Source organism: Rhinoderma darwinii, chromosome 11 (genome assembly GCF_050947455.1).
Source record: "Rhinoderma darwinii isolate aRhiDar2 chromosome 11, aRhiDar2.hap1, whole genome shotgun sequence".
Taxonomy (NCBI): Eukaryota; Metazoa; Chordata; class Amphibia; order Anura; family Rhinodermatidae; genus Rhinoderma; species Rhinoderma darwinii.
In genome coordinates, this window is record NC_134697.1 from 12,699,423 (window position 1) to 12,716,354 (window position 16,932).

The 16,932-nt window shown below is 43.4% G+C and overlaps 2 protein-coding genes across 3 annotated transcripts in view; one reads left to right on the forward strand and one right to left on the reverse strand.

The window, feature by feature from the left end:
- Nucleotides 1-16,932, forward strand: part of LTBR (lymphotoxin beta receptor) — a 244,841-nt gene that overhangs the window by 85,607 nt on the left and 142,302 nt on the right. The gene's annotated exons all lie outside the window — the stretch shown is intronic.
- The window catches only part of SCNN1A (sodium channel epithelial 1 subunit alpha), a 53,252-nt gene that overhangs the window by 14,565 nt on the left and 21,755 nt on the right, over nucleotides 1-16,932 (reverse strand). Inside the window, exon 9 of the mRNA XM_075842984.1 lies at nucleotides 5,957-6,014. Within this exon, the coding sequence (XP_075699099.1) occupies nucleotides 5,957-6,014 (58 nt within the window). The remainder of the gene's footprint in view (nucleotides 1-5,956; nucleotides 6,015-16,932) is intronic.

Genomic DNA, 16,932 nt, shown 5'->3' on the forward strand with positions numbered 1-16,932 from the left:
GTTAAAGGGGTCTTCTGCAATAGAACTTGCCATAGAAATTGCCATATGTCTAAATAGGGCATCCATAGTTAACTCTGGGCCAAACTCTATTAGCCCATAGCGGAAAGCCACATCCAGTATGGCTTTTGCTACTTCAGGATCAAAACAATGAATTTGATGGATACCCGCTACTTTAATTGGGTGCCTGTTAAGCTTGGACATGGCAGTTTCCTCACATCTATCAACTGTGCATGGGGGATTCCCGGCTATGAAAACCCTCACACAAACCATACAACACCTTTGAAGACGTTCTGAAGTCTGGTCGATTTTGACTTGCACTCTATGTCTTCTATCCTCGGGAGTCAGATATATAAAGGGCACCCCATTAGTAAAGAGTCTTTTTTTATACCCTAAAACCAAATGTCGTTTACATATTTGGCACAAAAAGATCCAAAAGTTAGATCACTGGTTTTTTGTTGAGTTCTGTGGAGGGCTAACGATTCTGAACTTAGTATTTTTTTATGTTTGGATTCGGACAGGTTCTTTTTCTGAATTAAAGAGTGTTTTGTTCCATTTTGTATTCTCCCCCCCCCCCCCCCCCCCATAAAATAGTCTCAATACCTTGGCTATCTGGGGACCATATGTTACTCCATTTTCTTCATGGTAACCTAACAGATCCACTTTCTCACAGGGTTTATTTGTAGTCTACAACCATGAAGAAACATAGGTCTGCATAGGAGCTGTATACACAAAATGGTAGGATAATTTTAATGAGAACAACCTGCAAAATTGCTTCATTTTTTAGAATATTGATTTATTGGTACAATAAAAATCTCTACCAAAGTGAACATACCCTTTAAGCAATGTAACTCAGAAATTACCATCAGCTAACCACCAGGGCTCCCGACAGATTAGGATCCCCCACCCCCATGCTCAAGGAGGCAAACTCTATCCTGTGCTTTGATAACCGTAATTGTACCATCCAGTAAATTGCTACAGTGATAAATATATGTGATATATATCCAGTGATACATGGAATAAAAATTGAGTTTCCGGAAATAGTTCACATTGCAAAGAAATTGAATGATGGTAAAAAGATGCAAACTTCATAAATTCCGTCCAAAAAATTACATAAATTGGAAGCGATGAGTAAAGTGACAGGTAATGGATAAGGAAGGAAATATTAAGAAATATTTCTAACTCCTAAATCTCTCTCATTTTATAATACTCCTACACTCAGTTATTCTTATTATTGCTTAACAACAAGTCCACCCATAATACAGCACAGGGTATATCTTGTGTGAAACGTATGCTGTGTGTATGGTAAAAATATTTACGTTTGAGTACAGAGATTCAACCTGGGAGAGCCCTTCACTCGAACAGCAGGTTGCGGCAAAAATGGAAGAGCTTTTTGGGGGTGTGGCTTATATAAAAGGGCGGAGCTAAATGTATTCCGACCAACTGTATTAATATCAGACCCCAGACAACACTCACATATGAATAAAAGACCCCAGGCCATGCCCCTTAAATATATTCAGACCACCCTATATTAATATTAGACCCCAGACTAGACCCCCTATATTTTCATCAAACCCCAATCTCCTATATAAATAGCAGACCTCAGATGAGACTCCCTAAATATATTCAAATCCCAGACCAAACCCTGGTAAAGAAGAGTCAGGAGCACGGAGGGTAAGTATACATGCTAATTTTTTTTGTGTTCCTCATGCATTCTTATGTAAGTCTTCCTCCTTGGAAACAGGGTTAAAAATATATTATAAGGGATGAGGGATTTTAAAATAGGGTGAGACCGCACCTGAGAGTGATTTAAAATACAAGATAAGGTTTAATTCTCTGTTTAAGAAAACAAAAGCAGTATTAAAGAGGATCTGTCAGTTCTCCTGTGTGGTGTAGTATAGAGGATCTGTCAGCTCTCCTGTGTGGTGTAGTATAGAGGAGCAGTCAGTTCTCCTGTGTGGTATAGTATAGAGGAGCTGTCAGTTCTCCTGTGTGGTATAGTATAGAGGAGCTGTCAGTTCTCCTGTGTGGTGTAGTATAGAGGAGCTGTCAGTTCTCCTGTGTGGTGTAGTATAGAGGAGCTGTCAGCTCTCCTGTGTGGTGTAGTGTAGAGGATCTGTCAGCTCTCCTGTGTGGTGTAGTATAGAGGATCTGTCAGCTCTCCTGTGTTGTGTAGTATAGAGGAGCTGTCAGTTCTCCTGTGTGGTGTAATATAGAGGATCTGTCAGCTCTCCTGTGTGGTGTAGTATAGAGGAGCTGTCAGTTCTCATGTGTGGTGTAGTATGGAGGATCTGTCAGCTCTCCTGTGTGGTGTAGTATAGAGGAGCTGTCAGTTCTCCTGTGTGGTGTAGTATGGAGGATCTGTCAGCTCTCCTGCGTGGTGTAGTATAGAGGATCTGTCGGTTCTCCTGTGTGGTGTAGTATAGAGGATCTGTCAGTTCTCCTGTGTGGTGTAGTATAGAGGAGCTGTCCGCTCTCCTGTGTGGTGTAGTATAGAGGATCTGTCAGTTCTCCTGTGTGGTTTAGTATAGAGGATCTGTCAGCTCTCCTGTGTGGTGTAGTATAGAGGATCTGTCAGCTCTCCTGTGTGGTGTAGTATAGAGGATCTGTCAGCTCTCCTGTGTGGTGTAGTATAGAGGATCTGTCAGCTCTCCTGTGTGTGGTAGTGTAGAGGATCTGTCATCTCTCCTGTGTGATGTAGTATAGAGGATCTGTCAGCTCTCCTGTGTGGTGTAGTATAGAGGATCTGTCACCTCTCCTGTATGATGTAGTATAGAGTAGCTGTCAGCTCTCCTGTGTGGTGTAGTATAGGGGAGCTGTCAGTTCTCCCGTGTGGTGTAGTATAGAGGATCTGTCAGCTCTCCTGTGTGGTGTAGTATAGAGGAGCTGTCAGCTCTCCTGTGTGGTGTAGTATAGAGGATCTGTCGGCTCTCCTGTGTGGTGTAGTATAGGGGAGCTGTCAGTTCTCAAGTGTGGTGTAGTATTGAGGATCTGTCAGCTCTCCTGTGGTGTAGTATAGAGGAGCTGTCAGTTCTCCTGTGTGGTGTAGTATAGAGGAGCTGTTAGCTCTCCTGTGTGGTGTAGTATAGAGGATCTGTCAGCTCTCCTGTGTGTGGTAGTGTAGAGGATCTGTCATCTCTCCTGTGTGATGTAGTATAGAGGATCTGTCAGCTCTCCTGTGTGGTGTAGTATAGAGGATCTGTCAGCTCTCCTGTGTGGTGTAGTATAGAGGATCTGTCAGCTCTCCTGTGTGGTGTAGTATAGAGGATCTGTCAGCTCTCCTGTGTGTGGTAGTGTAGAGGATCTGTCATCTCTCCTGTGTGATGTAGTATAGAGGATCTGTCAGCTCTCCTGTGTGGTGTAGTATAGAGGATCTGTCACCTCTCCTGTATGATGTAGTATAGAGTAGCTGTCAGCTCTCCTGTGTGGTGTAGTATAGGGGAGCTGTCAGTTCTCCCGTGTGGTGTAGTATAGAGGATCTGTCAGCTCTCCTGTGTGGTGTAGTATAGAGGAGCTGTCAGCTCTCCTGTGTGGTGTAGTATAGAGGATCTGTCGGCTCTCCTGTGTGGTGTAGTATAGGGGAGCTGTCAGTTCTCAAGTGTGGTGTAGTATAGAGGATCTGTCAGCTCTCCTGTGTGGTGTAGTATAGAGGATCTGTCAGCTCTCCTGTGTGGTGTAGTATAGGGGAGCTGTCAGCTCTCCTGTGTGGTGTAGTATAGATGATCTGTCGGCTCTCCTGTGTGGTGTAGTATAGAGGATCTGTCAGCTCTCCTGTGTGGTGTAGTATAGAGGAGCTGTCAGCTCTCCTGTGGTGTAGTATAGAGGAGCTGTCAGTTCTCCTGTGTGGTGTAGTATAGAGGAGCTGTTAGCTCTCCTGTGTGGTGTAGTATAGAGGAGCTGTCAGCTCTCCTGTGTGGCGTAGTATAGAGGAGCTGTCAGCTCTCCTGTGTGGTGTGGTATAGAGGATTTCTCAGCTCTCCTGTGTGGTGTAGTATAGAGGATCTGTCTGTTCTCCTGTGTGGTGTAGTATAGAGGATCTGTCAGCTCTCCTGTGTGGTGTAGTATAGAGGATCTGTCAGCTCTCCTGTGTGGTGTAGTATAGAGTAGCTGTCAGCTCTCCTGTGTGGTGTAGTATAGAGTAGCTGTCAGCTCTCCTGTGTGGTGTAGTATAGAGGATCTGTCAGCTCTCCTCTGTGGTGTAGTATAGAGGACAAGTCAGCTCTCCTGTGTGGTGTAGTATAGAGGAGCTGTCTGCTCTCCTGTGCGGTGTAGTATAGAGGAGCTGTCGGCTCTCATGTGTGGTGTAGTATAGAGGAGCTGACCGCTCTCCTGTGTTGTGTAGCATAGGGGATCTGTCAGATCTCCTGTGTGGTGTAGTATAGGGGATCTGTCAGTTCTCCTGTATGGTGTAGTATAGAGGATCTGGCAGCTCTCCTGTGTGGTGTAGTATAGAGGATCTGTCAGCTCTCCTGTGTGGTGTAGTATAGAGGAGCTGTCGGCTCTCCTGTGTTGTGTAGTATAGGGGATCTGTCAGATCTCCTGTGTGGTGTAGTATAGGGGATCTGTCAGTTCTCCTGTATGGTGTAGTATAGAGGATCTGGCAGCTCTCCTGTGTGGTGTAGTATAGAGGAGCTGTCGGCTCTCTTGCGTGGTGTAGTATAGAGGAGCTGTCAGCTCTCCTGAGTGGTGTAGTATAGAGGATCTGTCAGCTCTCCTGTGTGGTGTAGTATAGAGGAGCTGTCAGCTCTCCTGAGTGGTGTAGTATAGAGGACTTAGAGGATTTTTCCCCCTCAAACAGTGCCACTCCTGTCTATTGGCTGTGTCTGGTATTGCAACTCAGCCCAAGTCATTTGAATACTGTAATAGCAGACATAGCCCATAGTCATAAGTGGCGCTGTTTCTGACAAAAAAAACACAAAAACATATATTTTGTACTAGTCCCATATAAGCCCTTTGTGCCTGAGATTTCCTGCAGGGAAATCCCAAAAAAAACATTCAGTTGTGTCTATTCTCAATCTTGGTGCAAAATCTGCTCTGACATTAAAAGGACTTAGGGCATGTTCACATGGTGCTCAAAAAATATGACGCGTAAACGTGTCAAATACTCTAGCGTTTTTGGAAAGCACATTTTAGAATACAGGCGTTTTCGGCATGTGTTTAGAACTAGAACCTATTGATAACCGGAACTGTTGGCGCGTTTTACTCGCCAAAGATTTGACCTGTCTTTTTTTTCTACGCAACGCGTTTTATCTACTAGTGGGGCGCTTCCTCAATCTGAATGGGAAGCTTAATCAAGAGGTTTTTTTATGCGTATTTAGACGTGCCACAACATGCGTCAAATAGACTCTGTGTGAACAGGGCCTAATAAGGAGCCGTGGCCAAACTGCTATCCTATATCTTTCACCAAAACTGTTGGATATAAAAGGGACTGTCCTGGTTACTTTACCTTCCATGTTTTGGAGATGGGAAAAGTACATTTACTGCTATGGTCAGGATTAGTACCAACATACCCCTATAATAGTGCCAGCAACTTTGCTCCCATAAGAATGCCAGCCACGTTGCCCGTACCATATACACCTAAAACACCACCTCTGCCTGTACTCATAGGAAGTTACAATGAATGACCAATCTCTGGCCACTTCTCCTTAACCTCCACAGATTGGCACAAGTGTCTCTCCCTCGTAGAAAAAGGGTATAACTTGGACATAGAGGGATGGGGTAGCTTGATGGGGAGGCTGATGGGGCATGTGCCCTGGAGTCTGGATGTCAGGAGGGTGCCAACAAGCCACTCTGCTTTGGACGGGGTATTTAGTACCATTGGGGTGTCTGACCTGTCTCTACTTTTTGTATGCAAACGCAAGTTGTTTCATATAATACATACATAAACATTCAACAGGATGGTGGCAATTTCCTTTTGATTGTTCTCGATTTTTTTTAATGAAAACCACAAGTGACTCACCTCGCTGACTTTGTTTGGCCAACGGGAGTATCCGGCATTAAGTTGATAATCTGTCAGCCTGACGGGAATAAAATAGACAGGTTGGAGACTCTCAGCCCACAAAATATAATATATATGTGCATAAAACCATGTATTAAAGGGTAGGTCTATCTTTGGGTACCAGTTTACAATTTATATATAAATTATAATCTACAGAAAAAGTTGGTTTACAATACTTGTCTTAAATTTATCCTTTACAGCTTGTATTATACTCCAGAGCTGCACTCACCATTCTGCTGGTGGAGTCACTGTGTACATACATTACATTACTTATCCTGTAGTGATCCTGAGTTACATCCTGTATTATACTCCAGAGCTGCACTCACCATTCTGCTGGTGGAGTCACTGTGTACATACATTATTTATCCTGTAGTGATCCTGAGTTACATCCTGTATTATACCTCAGAGCTGCACTCACTATTCTGCTGGTGGAGTCACTGTGTACATACATTACATTACTTATCCTGCACTGATCCTGAGTTACATCCTGTATTATACTCCAGAGCTGCACTCACTATTCTGCTGGTGGAGTCACTGTGTACATACATTACATTACTTATCCTGTACTGATCCGGAATTACATCCTGTATTCGGCTATGTTCACACGGGGTATTTTGCAGGAGGAATATCTGCCTCAAAATTCCGTTTGGAAGTTTGAGGCAGATATTCCTCTCCCTGCACGCCGATTTTCGCAGCGATTTTCGCGCCGTTTTTCGCCCGCGGCCATTGAGCACCACGGGCATAAAACAGCGCGAAATACGCTTTCTCTGCCTCCCATTGAAGTCAATGGGAGGTCAGAGGCGGAAGCGCCCGAAGATAGGGCATGTCGCTTCTTTTTCCCGCGAGGCAGTTTTACTGCTCGCGGGAAAAAGACGCCGACGCCTCCCATTGAAATCAATGGGAGGCGTTCTCGGGCCGTTTTTGCCGGCAAAATACTCCGTGTGAACATAGCCTTATACTCCAGAGCTTTACTCATTATTGCTGATTGCTATTAAAAGCAGTCAAGAGGCTTGTTGCTAGACACCTCCCTAACAGCTTAGCTGAGCCACAATAATGCAGAGGGGAGATCGTTTTTCCTATATCAGATTACTCTACAGTGCCTAATGTAAAGATGATAAATCGACCAGCAGCATGGGCTACAAATAAAACATGACTTAACTTTTAATAATACTTCAATGGACACTAACTTTTCAAACAACTTATGATAAACTAATAGTATACCTGATATAAAACAACATTGTAATTTACTTTCAGTTAAAATTTACTTTGTTCCTTCCATGCTTCTGTGTGAAGTTACTGCAACTAGGTGTCTCCCTGTCTGTAATCTGCTGTCCACCCCCTGTTGTCAAGCATTAGCCGACCCTGGTTACAGAGCAGAGGAGATGGACTGCAGGAAATGGGCGGGTGTCTCTTCACTTGCTGTCCATGCAAGTCTAAATGGTAAATCAGCAACAAACATGGTGAATGTAAGTCTATGGAGCAAGAGGGGTGAGCAGGAGGAGGAAGCAGAGCGAGAGTGTGACTCAGCAACACACGCTGCATATAAGTCTATGGAGGGGGAGCAGGAGGAGGAAGCAGGAGTACAGTAAAAAACACAGAGAGATGCTGCTAGTAAGATTTCTATGTCATCCCAGTGCTGGATTCTCAGCTACACTGCCCATTGCTGCTGTATAATTTCCTCCATGTTGCTGCAGCTATAGATAGAGCCTGCAGAGGGCAAAGCTGCTAAATAATGGCACATACAAAGTGACCGGAAATAATGTTATTCCTCATGTGCACATATGACAGCTTATTCTGAAAAGTCCCCTGAAAAATTAGGTACACTTTCAGTTAAACCTTATGTGTAGGACACCGATAAAACATATCACGATGCAAAAGGATTGATCAGGAAGCTAATAAGAATACCTATAGGCTGCACAGTAGGGTTTTATATGTTAAAAACTGGGCCTATTAAAAATGCTGCAATGCCACAAATCAACAGAGCAAGCTGTGTGCAGACACTGAACAAGCAGTGAGTACTGGGAGTATTCAGCTGTGAAGCCTGCAGAATTGTGAATGCAGCTCTGGAATGTAATAAAGGCTGCAATTCAGGATCATTACAGGATAAGTAATGTATGTAGACAGTGACTCCACCAGCAGAATAGTAAACGCAGCTCTGGAATGTAATACAGGATGTTACTCAGGATCAGTGCAGTATAAGTAATGTGATGTATGTACACAGTGACTCCACCAGCAGAATAATGAGTGCAGCTCTGGAGTATAATACAGGATGCAACTCCGGATCATTACAGGATAAGTAATGTAATGTATGTACATAGTGAATCCACCAGCAGAATAGTGAGTACAGCTCCGGAGTATAATACAGGATATAACTCAGGATCGATACAGGATAAGTAATGTAATGTATGTACATAGTGAAACCACCAGCAGAATAGTGAGTACAGCTCCGGAGTATAATACAGGATATAACTCAGGATCGATACAGGATAAGTAATGTAATGTATGTACACAGTGACTCCACCAGCAGAATAGTGAGTGCAGCAGTTCTGGAGTATAATACAGGATGCAACTCAGGATCAGTACAGAATAATTTATGTATGTACACAGTGACTCCAACAGCAGAATAGTGAGTGCAGCTCTGGAGTATAATACAGAATGTAACTCAAGTCACTGTGTAGATACATTATTTTACTTATCTTGTACTGATCCTAACTATTAATGTAGATAAATTCAATATATAAACTGTAAAGTTAGATGAAAATGTGGCCATAACCTTTAAGAAATATTTCAGTTTATGATAATAGAAGACATACTGTAGCTTGCAGTATTTTCATAAGAATATTTTATACCCCTTTAAGATATACAAGAGACCACTAGGGGTTTACCCAAGAAAGCTGGCAGTGCTCTGGCTGGTAAATCAATGATTCATTGCGGAGGTTTCGAAATAAATATTTTAGCTGGTGTGACCAAGTATTTTTCTTTTGCACTAAAATTTCCCAAACGTCTCGCAGCTGGAGCTGAGGGTTTTTTCAAGCTCCTTCACAGAAACGAATACATTCCCATATTTCATTGTTAGTCAGAGGGTCCGTTGACACAGGAGCCATGCTAGTTATTTTGTGTAATGATGCTCTGAAAAATGGGTAGGTCAACAGCTGACAAAGTGCCACTTGCTGACTTGCCAACAGTCCTGATTTTTGATAATTATGCATTTGGTCTAAAAGAATACATGTATAGGGCTAAATCTGTTTACAGTCCATTTATCAGATTCCGGAGAACTGTCAAATGAAGTTTAATGCATAAATGTGACTAGTGTCAGGCAGCTGCTGCCAAGGCAGAAGAGATCATGGTAGGCATTATATGAAGAACAAATAAATGCACATGATAAAAAAAATTACCCCAAAATATTTAACTTTTTCTTTTGCAGGACACATAGGGCTTTTTTATTGTTTAAAATGGGAGAGGATATTAATTAATTTTGTTGGTCTTTTATAGGGAATTTTTTGTTTTTCGTTTTTCTTAATTTTTTTCATGCTCTGTTTTAAGGTAGTTGTTTGTTAACTAAATAATATTTACCCCGAAATATGATTCCTCAAGTTCTTCCATGCATAGGATGTAAAATATGTGGACATTGTGTAACGTATGATGCTGCTGTACCACCGAGAAGGAAAAACATAGAAGCTTTAAATGTATCTGCCTCCCTTAACCTCTGTACAATGAAGTGTAGCTAAGTATCGGAGTACGGGCTCATAGACTTTCTATTGAGTCCGTACTCCGATACCTTCATTTCCGGAAAAAGCTGAACAGACATGAAGCGGCTGAGCGCTCACGCGAGCATTTCAGCTGCTTCGTTTTAGCGATTGGTGGGGGTCTCACTGCTCGGACCTCCACCAATCAAAACTTCGGACATGTCACTGTGACATGTCAGAAGTTTGTTAAATGTTTGGCTACACTTTAATGATAATCATCCAAGTACAGAAATATTTTTTGTAAAGGCGCAAAAGCAGATAGGGCCTGGGTAGAACAGACTAAAATTGGTGGCCAGGGTCTTTTTTTTATGTTTGGGGTATCGTACATTATGCGCGACAGGAATGTATTAATGCCGGAGCATCTGACCCCTATGCAAAACGCGTTTGTGTCATGTCCTACGTCTAAAATTGGTGAGTATGGGTTCTGGGGGGGGGAAAGGGGGGTGCACTTTTTGGAGCCCCTTACACAAATGCAAATAGCCACAACAAGGGGACATCCGCGATGTGCAGAGGATAGAAGGTTTTACCATCAGCAAAGAAGAGGTTTTCATGGCTGAGCGAATTGTTTAATCCTTTAAAGACTTGACCTATTTTGGGCCTTCGAAGTGCAAAAATGTTATAACTTTTTATTTTCCCAGAGTCATAACATTTAAATTTTTTCGTCAACGTAGTTTTAGGAGGTCATGTTTATCTTTTTGTGGGATATGTTGTAGTTTTTCTTTGGCACCATTTTGGGGTACATTGAATAAACGTCAGTTAATACGTTTTTTTGCATTCGGGACGTAGGAAAAAAACAGCAATTCTGCCATTGTTTTTAGTTTTTTTTTTACATTGATCACATGCTGTACAAATAACGTGTAATAATTATTCTGCAGGTGGTTACGATTGCGGCGCTGCCAAATATTTTTCTTGATACTTTTGTACAATGAAACTGTAATGACAGGGATAGGGAAACAGACAAGTGAGCCCTAATCTACCCGCCACTCAGTCCCTACCTACTTGCAACGACCCGCCCTAGGCGACGGGGTACAACTGGGCGACGGTCCCTACACTCAGTAAGTGCACGACAGACAACCAGACAAGGAAACACAGAACAAAGGGAAACGGGGCAGTTGCCCACGGCAACACCGTGAGCAACAAGAGTAATAAACGAGCCGAGTCAAACCAGGAGAGTACGAGGTACCAAACGCAGAGCAGGAGAGTAGTCAGTAAGCCGGGGTCAATATGAAGCAGGGACAAATAGTACAGAAGCTGCAGCAGGGCCAGGAAACCAAAATTAGGTATAAATAGACAGAGGGCGGGAGCTAGCTCCGTCTGGCCAGGCTGTGATAGGCTCTCCCACTCCTAAGCCTGCCATCCTGAGTGGTGGAAGATGGAGTCAGTCTCACAGACATAGAAGCAGGTGCAGACTGATTACCTATGGGCGTGGATACAGAAGCTGTGCCTGGCAGATCTTTAACAGAAACATTTTTAATGGGATTAAAGGGGTTTCCATTTTTTTTGGGTTACTTTGGGGAAAAATATTCAAGTAATCAGCCATTCTTCTGGCACCCATCCTGCGTATGTGTCGGGATGTGCTGAACGTATTCACCAAACGTGGTGTGAACATATCCTTAGTGACCAGTTCTATTTAAAGGGAACTTGTCACCAGCATTTCACCTATTGAACTCTACTCCCACCTCGCTTGTCGCTGCTGTCAAAAGTTCATTGCCGTTATCCCCTCTCCTAAACTCCTCCTCTTTTTATGGTTCTAATCCGACAGTCTAGTTCTTTCCTCTTCTTCTGCCTGCCCACCGCCAAAAACTGGCCCGCCCTGAGTGCCGAAATCTCGTCTGTGATAGCACGCACGTGCACGTCTTATATGGTCCGACACCCTTCCTTGCTATGTCCGGGCCTCAAATATAGTTACTGTGCATGCGCCCCTATGGCTTCCCGTTGTGCGTACGCACCAGAACAGGACATCAATGTGCAAGTGTGGGATTTCGTGTGTGCTGGGGGGAGGCGAGGAGCTGTCAATCAAAAGTAAGGAGGCGGGGTTAACTCGGAAGATATGACTCTTTTCATACGAAGGTATGACTTTTATGCTCATTAGCTTACGGTGCGGGAACACTAAAAAACGGAATACTAAAGGTACAGAGCCGACTTAGAAAATAATTATAGGTTATATAGAAATGATTTTTCACCCACTTCCACCAGGTATTGCTGGTTTAATAGGTGAAATGCTGGTGACAGGTTCCCTTTAAAGAGGCTCTGTCACCAGATTTTGCAACCCCTATCTGCTATTGCAGCAGATCGGCGCTGCAATGTAGATTACAGTAACGTTTTTATTTTTAAAAAACGAGCATTTTTGGCCAAGTTATGACCATTTTTGTAGTTATGCAAATGAGGCTTGCAAAAGTCCAAGTGGGTGTGTATTATGTGCGTACATCGGGGCGTTTTTAATACTTTTACTAGCTGGGCGTTCTGATGAGAAGTATCATCCACTTCTCTTCAGAACGCCCAGCTTCTGCCAGATCACGCTGTGACGTCACTCACAGGTCCTGCATCGTGTCGGACGAGCGAGGACACATCGGCACCAGAGGCTACAGTTGATTCTGCAGCAGCATCGGCGTTTGCAGGTAAGTAGCTACATCGACTTACCTGCAAACGCTGATGCTGCTGCAGAATCAACTGTAGCCTCTGGTGCCGATGTGTCCTCGCTCGTCCGACATGATGCAGGACCTGTGAGTGACGTCACAGCGTGATCTGGCAGAAGCTGGGCGTTCTGAAGAGAAGTGGATGATACTTCTCATCAGAACGCCCAGCTAGTAAAAGTATTAAAAACGCCCCGATGTACGCACATAATACACACCCACTTGGACTTTTACTTTTAAACACACCCACTTGGACTTTTGCAAGCCTCATTTGCATAACTACAAAAATGGTCATAACTTGGCCAAAAATGCTCGTTTTTAAAAAATAAAAACGTTACTGTAATCTACATTGCATCGCCGATCTGCTGCAATAGCAGATAGGGGTTGCAAAATCTGGTGACAGAGCCTCTTTAAGCTCTGTTCACACAATGTTTCTTGTATGGTATACAGTAGCATATGTTGGGGCTTTACGTTCGACAAATACGTCGGGAGATTTTCCCGAAGTGTGTGCCAAACGTAAAGTCCAAGCAATGTGAACAGAGCCTTGAATAGTCCTCCAAGACGGCTTACATTAGAGCCTCTTGTCGATATCGTTTTACCGCTGAAGCAAAATGTCCAACTGCAGCCAATAAATGTCTCCGAAAATGCCATTGTGGTTGGGAAATTGCACAGCAGGAGAGTCGAGGAGTGAGGAAATGGTGGCACGTGAGGTCTCTCTGTACTATTTAGTGGCCAAAGTAGATCCTTGAGAGAAGAAAACTGCTGTATGTGCTGAAGAGAAGGGGAAAGAAGCATTTGTCCAGTGCTTTCCCCTGCAGATAATGGCGGGGGCGTCTCCCGGCAGTGACACTCCACATTCGCTTTCACGGATGTAGAGTTGTCCAAACCGCACAGTCCCTGTACCTGTTAAATATGCAATTTTGTTGAAAAAAAAAGTCAAATTTTTTTAATGGTTTTTGTCACAAGTCTGCAGTATGTGTGGATACGAGTAACTTTGTAATATATCTTATACGGGGAAAGTGGCATTTCCCCCAACTTCCAGCAGCCTGCGGTTTCTCTGCTACCGGCAGGATCTCGGTAAATGTTCAGAAAGCTCAACAAAAAATGCATCTGGTATGAAACCGTAAATAGCAGAGAGGGTATGGGAGAGGAAGGGATGCAGCTTCTCACTCAGCAGCGTGTGACTTCTGATTGGCTCAGAACACACAGCACAGCTGTGACATCACACCGGGAAAAGCCCACCCACTCAGTAAGACTAGAGAGAAAAAAAATGTAGATTGACGGAAACCAGGAGAGGAAAACTATCCAAAATCTGCCAGTAACACTCAACATTTGCTACTCCACTACATCTAATACACGTCTATAGCTGCCTAAGAGGGGATTGTAAATTATAATAATAAATGCACTTTAAAGGGAAAAATCAGGAAATTACACTTATTTAAATCCGTTATTTTTTTTCCAAAGAGATGTAAATATATATATTTATTTGTTTGTACATTTTTCACACTGAAATGTCCTACTTTTTACAGGTCACTTGTCAGCTTTGCTGTGTAGACTGGGACAGGGTTAGCAGAGGGCAGTATAATTAATGACAGCTCTATTGTACTGCTGGAGGCCTAGATAGGATAGGACAGCAGTGCTATACAGACAGATAAGGCTCTGTATGCAGCTCCGCTGTCACTCCCTGGTCTCTGGGCAGACTCCATTGCTTCCTAGACACTGTAATTATCTATGACATGTTTCTGTCAATTGACATCCATTTATTGCAGCTGCCATAAAGCGCCCACACACACACAATCTATATAGGACGGGTGTGTCTTCAATATGGCCGCACCCATGAAGTTTTTGAAAAATTAAAAATGAATAGCTCCAACATTTATTAAAATATTTCTCTTCTACAGACTTACAGCTAATTGATGAAACTAAAAGCATATATATGATAAATTTCTTTTAAACCCACAGCTAGTCATTCTTGTGGAGTACTGTGCAAATTTAGAGGAACTTCCCAAAAATAAGTCACATGAAATGTTTAGGTTGCACAGTTCCATCCGTTACGACACCGCCAATGTCTCTGTGGGATTGAGACACTGGCGCTTCTCGTTTCCTAGCATTGAAGTCACTGAATGTGTTACGTGAAAAATGGAGAAGTAATTTTGCTTTACTTATTGAACGTAGCAAGGTATGTGCCCACAGTTTATAATACATACTTACCCATCTATTTAAAGGAAAACTCCAGGGGAGTACATACTATAGAGGGAGACCATGCAGATACTATGGGCACCCTTGGAGTTAGAGGTTCCACTCCTTGAAGGTCCTATCCCTTTTGTATTGGGTGGCAATCACATGTGCAAGACTCCTCTACAGGGGAACGGCCTATTTAGCAAACAAGAAGTGATAAAATTGATCCAAAGGGAATGGATAAAAACACCAGGCTGTCTGTTCTGGATCACATGGGTCCCCCTCTGTTCTATTTATGCCACTGTTCCAGGCAAAACCCATACAGTGTTGTTCCTAATGCAGGGACTGGGGGGTGAAGCTTGACACTGAATGTCAAAGAACCCAAATAAAGAGACTCCTTTTGTCATGCCCCTCCCCCTCAGACCCTGCACTAGGCATAACACAATGTATCCGCTTTACCCAGAGTGTTCCTTTAACTATATGGAGTGGGTCTACAGAAGTGGAATTCTATATATACTTCTATGTATTCAATCCTTGTGCATAGTGTAGAGCAGTCCCTGGAGTCCCTAAGATGTGACCCAAGGGATTAAATCGCCACAAAATCTGCCCCCGAGAACTCCTAGATGATCTTCATTAAAGTCTGCGTGCTTTACAAATGTTGAGAAGTATTTTTAATTATGGCTTCCAGCGTGGAGTTACCAGAGACTGAAGTTACCGGCCACCGGAGGGAAGCGCTTCTATATAATCAGAACAACAGGAAATTAAAGAGGAAGCAAAAGAAAAAAGTATCTAGTGGGCAATAGAGATCCAAGGGTCAGTCATTGTCACTTAAGGCTCCACGAGGATACCCACGATTTGCGGTAAAAATGGGTCATTACTGCGACTAGCGTGTTAATAAAAGTTGTCACTTGCAACTTTTATGTTGCAATCGACCTCATAAGAAATATTTTTGAGATGATCGCAAGTCCCTTTGCAGTTTATTGTTTTGATTTATTAATTTATTGTATTACTGTATTTTAATCATTTTATTTAATATTTTTATTCATTTATTTTAGTATGATTTAGTCTTTTGTTATTTATTTTTTCTTACATTTATTTTCTTTTATATTTAGCCGCTTTTCCTATCTGCACAGTGGCATTCCTTTCTCAATACCACCCAATGGACTTACAATGGGGTCTGTCGGGTTTCCATTGTGGCGTCTGTTGTTTTGACAGCAAGAATAGCGCTGCATGCTGCCAAATGTGACAGAACTGCCAACGGAGGATCTAAGGAGCCTTACTAAGAATTTTTTAAGATTTTTTTTAATATGTATTGTTAGTTTGTAATTATGGTTGAGTGACACATAATAATTGTCTTAGAAGAGCCTCCGAGTGTCCCATAATGTACCCATACAAAATTCATTCATACAAACAGGGTTGTAGCCAGGGGCGTAGCTAAAGGCTCATGGGCCCGGGTGCAAGAATTCAGCTTGGGCCCCCCTAATACTACCATCACCAGACCCGTGCGCGCACCTATGCCCAACAGCCCCCTTAGTATAATGCCCCCACACAGTATAATGCTCCCATAGCTGCCACCACACAGTATAATGCCCCATAACTGCCCCATACAGTATAATGCCCCCCATGACTGCCCCATACAGTATAATGCCCCCCCATACCAGCCCCCATAGTATAATGCCCCACATAGCTGCCCCCATACAGTATAGTGCCCCCCATATCAGCTCCCCCATATCCACTCCCCATACAGTATAATGCCCCCCATATCAGCTCCCCATACAGTATAATGCCCCCCATATGAGCTCTCCATACAGCATAATGCCCCCATATGAGCTCCCCATACAGCATAATGCCCCCCATATCAGCTCCCCATACAGTATAATGCCCCCATATGAGCTCCCCATACAGCATAATGCCCCCCATATCAGCTCCCCATACAGTATAATGCCCCAATATGAGCTCCCCATACAGTATAATGTCCCGCATATCAGAACCCCATATCAGCCCCACATACAGTATAATACCCCCGCCATATCAGCCCCTCATACAATATAATACCCCCCGCCGTATCAGCCCCCCATACAGTATAATGCCCCCCCCCTGCTATACCAGCCCTTCATACAGTATAATGCCCCCATATGTGCATAATAGAAAAATAGCATAATTACTTACCTATCCCCGTTCCCACGCCGGGTGGAGGATCCTTCTCCTCCTCCAGTCTGTGCTATGAGTGACTCGGTGCAGATAGGCGCGATGCCTGCATCGAGCCGCTCAGGGCATAGTTAATGCTGGAGCAAGGAGCCGTCATCTCCTTGCTCAAGCATTGAATGGAACCGGGACCTCGGTGAGTGACTCGTGACCCCCCTAAGCTCTTCACACGACC